Below are 5,342 nucleotides of genomic sequence, written 5' to 3'. Positions count from 1 at the left end.
CGCAGGTGTTGGCGTGATCTTGATTTTCTCAGCCTTTCACATGGAGTTGTACAATTTTCGAACCAGAGAACACCAGAGAAATGACCGTTTATGCCATATATATATTAGACAAAAGCTCTATAGACTTTAATACACACTTGTAGACTTGTAATACATACTAGCATTGAAGTCAAATTATTTATTTCATCCAGTGTACAGACATTATCATAATCTTGTTCATCTGCAAATATTTGATTGCTGGACTTCCTTTTATCATGTTTGTCAGCAACTTCCTATGGGAATGTGATCTAGGGCGCTTTCATCCTTCCTCTTTTAAACCCACTGACAGAAACCTTTAAAGCTGTTTACTTTTACATACACTTTTGACTTGTCCAGCTCCAGTGTTTACAAGCAAATATAACAAACTGTCCAGTGTCTTCAATTGTTATTTCTGACTGGTGATCAGTTCTTGCGCTGAGAAATTCACAAGAATAGTTTATACACATGCATGATCCTCGAAACCCTTGTTCTTTTTTTTTTAACAAATAAAATCTGAATAATTGTTCTGAAATGGTCTCTACATGAAGGTGTTAGGATACAGAGACATGGACATATTGTAAAACAGTTATTTCGATGGAATCTGGCAAATGGGCTCAGATATTTGCTGCTTCTTCATATCTGTCAATAGACCTCGTTGTGACTTCCCTTCCTATGGTTCTATTTCTGAGTGACTGGTGCTGGCGTTGCTGAGCTTTCGCTCTTTTCGTGAAGCTGTCCCCGCACCGCCGGCTGCGGAGTTGGCAGGTGCGGCGGAAATTCTGGAAAGTATATCGTTGTAGAGGTTGGTGCGGAAGTTCTTGCTCAGGAAGTTATAGAGAATGGGGTTGGCGATGCAATGGAGGAGCGAGATGCACTGTACAACGCTAAAAGCGTAGTAGAGAATATCTACAGTGTTGCAGGACATCAAGTCTGAGTTCAGGTCATCGACCATCATTAGGAACATCACGATATGGTAAGGTAACCAGCAGACCACGAAGACGAGCGAGTACACGTGCAACAGCCAAACGTCCCTACGATTCTGGACTTCCGGAGAGGCCCGTACGGCCCGTGCTATCAGGATGTTACAAGTGATGATAACTGACGCAGGCCCTAGAAACTGGAAGATAAGGCAGAAGAAACTAACTGAGACGAACCACGCAATGTAATGCAGCTCAGGCATCATGTAGCAGCCCGGTTCGTCCCATTCAAGCAGGTCCACGTGCACATTTTCAAGCAACGCCAGCAACAAAGACAGAAGCCACACTCCGGCACAAAGCAGCCATCTCCGGTGCCTGGGCTGCAGTGGAAAGCAGGCGGGCGTGGTTGGCCGAGTTATGGTCAGGTACCGCTCCAGAGTCATAAAGGCCAGGAAGAAGGAGCTGCTGTAGAAGTTGATGACGTAGATGAGGTGAGTAACCTTGCACAGGAATCGGCCCCAAATCCAAACCCTGTCCATGGTGACCTCCAGCATGAAAAAGGGCATAGTGAAAACCACCATCAGGTCGGACAGACTGATATTGATAACGCAGAAGAGCACGCCGCTGGCCGAGTGTCTTCGGCGCCAGTTCACCCAAACCACCAGGCAGTTCTCGACCAAACCAGCCATGAACAGGAGCAAGTAGAGCAGGAACAAAGCAATGCGCCGAGATTCTCGGTCCAGCTCGAGGTTACATTCATACAACCACAGTGTTTCATTGTGGTGGCCTGATGTTTTGTTATCAAGCATCATTTTCTGTGGAGAAACAGGAAAGAGTTAGTGTACTACTATGTGTGTGTGTGTGTGTGTGTGTGTGTGTGTGTGCTTTTCAGTTATTTAATAGGATTATGCTGATCCTTATTTTTTTTCTTTTACTTTTTAGCTGCAAAAAGGAATCTGAGATTTTAAGCACAAAGTGCAAGAATTGTTAGGCACTAAAGGACTGTACTTTTTTTTCTTCAATCACAACTATGTTCTATCCAACCCTTTTCTCCTTTTTCAGCAATAAATAATGGACCACAGTGTTGTCCAGCAAAACCTGGATTGGGTTCTTCGTTATCTCAAGAACCTTTATTTTCTTGAGATATTCATGCCTATTTTTCTAATAAGCTAACTTTGTGATTATGCTCGAGTGTGAAGGTATAAATGGCAGTTATCCTGTCTAGAAAACAAGAATGTGCTTCTTATTTATTTGACTTTTTGGTACTCCATTTGATACTAGTCAAGGAATCACAAAATACTGCTGTCAGAAAAAAATATAGCTGACTATTGCACTTTTAGGGAAGTGCTGGTTTGAAATAAAAAGCATTTACTCTACACATTATATATATATATATATATATATATATATATATATATATATATATATATATATATATATATATATATATAAAAACATGGCCTACCTTGAGTGTGGAGCTCTTATGAGGGTTAGACCCCTCTGATGGCGCAGTATCCTGGAGTGATGAAGGCTGATCTGGCAGAACAATTGTGTCGCTTTAGACTTTTCTCCAGCTGCTTTGGGGCATTAAGCCCTCCTCTCTCTCTCTCTCTCTCTCTCTCTCTCTCTCTCTCTCTCTCTCTCTGTCTCTCTTTTTCACAAGCAGCACTGCTGATAGGACATTCTCAAAGGGCAGGAAAGAGGGCACGCTCAGCAGGAAAGAGATTCCTGAACCAGTCTTGAGCCCAGGTGACATTTTGTGTATCTGACGTATCTTGGATAACTGCTTAGCCCCTGTGAATTGAAGAGTACAGTTTTTGGTGCCGAGTTTATTTTCAACTCTTAACTAAACTTCACTGCGTTCCCAAAATCTGGAAACATAAAGGTCAATGCGTTAAAACGTCAGCACCAGATTGTCCTAATGTCGTCTTTTATAAGCTTCATCAGGAATCACTGATTGTTATATTATATCCAGTGCAAAAGCTTTAGACAGTTGTGAAACAATGCTGTAAAGTGAGAATTCCTAAAAGGGTTTATTTTTATGAAGTAAGAAAATGGAAAGTAAATGAGAAGAAGAGAAATCCAAATTAGATCAATATTTGTTGTGACCTGCTTTTGGATCTCAGTTCTACACTTGCACACTTTGTACACTTGCACCAAAAGTCAGGGATTTTGTAGGATCTGAATCAGGTGTTTGATTAACCAGTTACCACGCAGGTGCTAATGATGATCAATTTCATATGTAGGTTGAAACACATTCATCAACTGAAAAAGTTGTGTAGGAGTTTCAAACTGGGTAAAGAACAAACAAACTCTGCTACTAAGGTAAGAGTGTGAAAGACAGTTTCATGTCACAGGTCAAACACCATAGCAAGACTGAGCACAGCAAGAAGGTAGTTGTACTGCATCCGCAGGCAAAGATTGCAAAGCAGACTGTGGTTTCAACATGTGCTGTTCAAACTATTTTGGGAAAGCACAAAGAAATTAGAAATGTTGAGGACAATAGTCGCAGTGGTTGCTCTGACAGAAACCTGAGAAAATCGAAAGCTGGAGGAAAATAAGCCTAAAGGAATTAATTGAGGTTTTTTATTCATGTATTTTTTATCCATGGCATTAAAATAACAAAATTTCAAATGGGTTTCAAATCATAAGGAAACCAGAGCTCCCTTTTTTCCCCCCTGACCAGCAGCGGCTGTCATCTCAGACAACACTTCCACTGGTCCAAAACTGGTTCATGGACCACTGTTACATTCATTATCTGCTACAATATTAACACTATCGAGGAGGGTTTTGGTTTTTCAGCTCGGTGTCAGAAGCCTCTTGCAAGCAATGGAGAAAGCATGTGGTGATATATCTGCTGAAGCATATAAACACCAGATTTGTGTTTGCTAGGTGATACTTTTCCCACTGCCTGACCAGGGAGTTGTTAATGAGGTCCTGTGGCCAGACGGGAAAAAAAAGGCAAGGATGCAGCTTACATTTTTTTTCTTTATTTTACTAAGAAGTCTCTTTGAGATCAATGATCTCTTTTACAAGAAAGACATGACCTTTTTTTTTTTTATTACCAGGGTATACCTAATATAAGGCTTTCCTTGTTTTATTGTTTCTCCACTATAAATAACTGTATGTATAAAAGTACATGTAGCTGTTCTCTGAAAATAACTCAACATACAGACATTATTGTCAAAAAAACTGGCAACAAAAGTGAGTATGCCATCTGTACTTATCAACTGTGCCTCATGTAAACATGCAAAGCCACATGTCCTATTCATCATGTTCATGTTTTTATCTGCTTGACAGGACCATACAAACTTAAGTATCTTGTATTAGAGCACTTAAAATGTGGTGCTTTGAGTTCAATTCTCTCATACTGGCCACTGGATGTTCAACATGGCACCTCATGGTAAAGACTCTGAGGATTTGAGAATTAGAGTTGTTGCTCTGCACAAAGGTGGCCGAGGCAATAAGAAGACAACCTGTCCCACAGCTTCAATTACTGGAACCATGTCCTGTGGTCTGATGAGAATAAGATAAACTTGTTTGGCTCAGATGGTGTACATGTATGTCTACACCCTGGTGAGAAGCACCAAGAAAACTGTGTCTTGCCTACAATTAAGCATGGTGGTGGTAGAATCATGGTCTGGGGCTGCATGAGTGCTGCTGGTGCTGAGGAGCTGCGGTTCACTGAGGGAAGCATGGATTTCAATATGTACTGTGACATTCTGAAGCAGAGCATGACGCCCTCCCTTCAGAAACTGGGCAGAGCGGCAGTTTTTCAACAAAATAACGACCCCAAACACACCACCAAAGATGAGGCTAAGAAAGTAAGTAAAGGTGATTGAGTGGCAAAGTTTGTCTCCAGACCTGAACCCTATTGAGCACCTGTGGGGATCCTCAAGTGGAAGGTGGAGAAGCGCCATGTGTCTAACATCCAGCAGCTCAGTGATGTCATTATGAAGGAGTGGAAGAGGATCCCAGCAACAACCTGTGCAGCTCTGGTGTGTATGGGTTTTGTGTACATAATTTTTATTTTGAGGAGACAATGTTTTTTGTTTGCTTTAGTAAGTGTGTTGTGGTGAAGCCATATAATGCCATTTTCTATTAATGAATACATTTCTACACACACACACCCACACCATGAACAGTATATAATAAAATACCAGGTAAAACCGTGTTTCCTCAACAAACTGTTGACATACAATTGCCTAATTTACTAGAATGTCATTATATGGTGTAGCAGGACTAAAGCTATACTATATGGACAAAAATATTGGTTGGGACACCAGCTATATAAGGTTCTTCCCTCCTGCCACAAACTTGGAAGTTGGAACAAATTGCGTAGGATGCCTTTGGATGCAGGAGCATAAAATCTTCCCTTCACTTGAACTAGGAGACCCAAACCTGTTT

General features: G+C 41.2%; 1 protein-coding gene across 1 annotated transcript; it reads right to left on the bottom strand.

The window, feature by feature from the left end:
- Window positions 1–158: 158 nt before the first annotated feature.
- gpr182 (G protein-coupled receptor 182) lies at window positions 159–2,497 on the bottom strand. Its single transcript, XM_046869356.1, has 2 exons — window positions 2,401–2,497; window positions 159–1,750 (listed from the first exon to the last, which is right to left on the bottom strand). The coding sequence occupies exon 2, from the start codon at window positions 1,745–1,747 to the stop codon at window positions 689–691; it is 1,059 nt and encodes a 352-aa protein (XP_046725312.1). The 5' UTR covers window positions 1,748–1,750; window positions 2,401–2,497; the 3' UTR covers window positions 159–688.
- Between the last annotated feature and the right edge of the window lie 2,845 nt (window positions 2,498–5,342).

The sequence above is a fragment of the Silurus meridionalis genome, chromosome 16 (assembly GCF_014805685.1).
Source record: "Silurus meridionalis isolate SWU-2019-XX chromosome 16, ASM1480568v1, whole genome shotgun sequence".
In the NCBI taxonomy this organism is placed as follows: Eukaryota; Metazoa; Chordata; class Actinopteri; order Siluriformes; family Siluridae; genus Silurus; species Silurus meridionalis.
The sequence above is the reverse complement of the archived record's forward strand: the minus strand, read 5'-3'. Positions and strand labels throughout refer to the sequence as shown.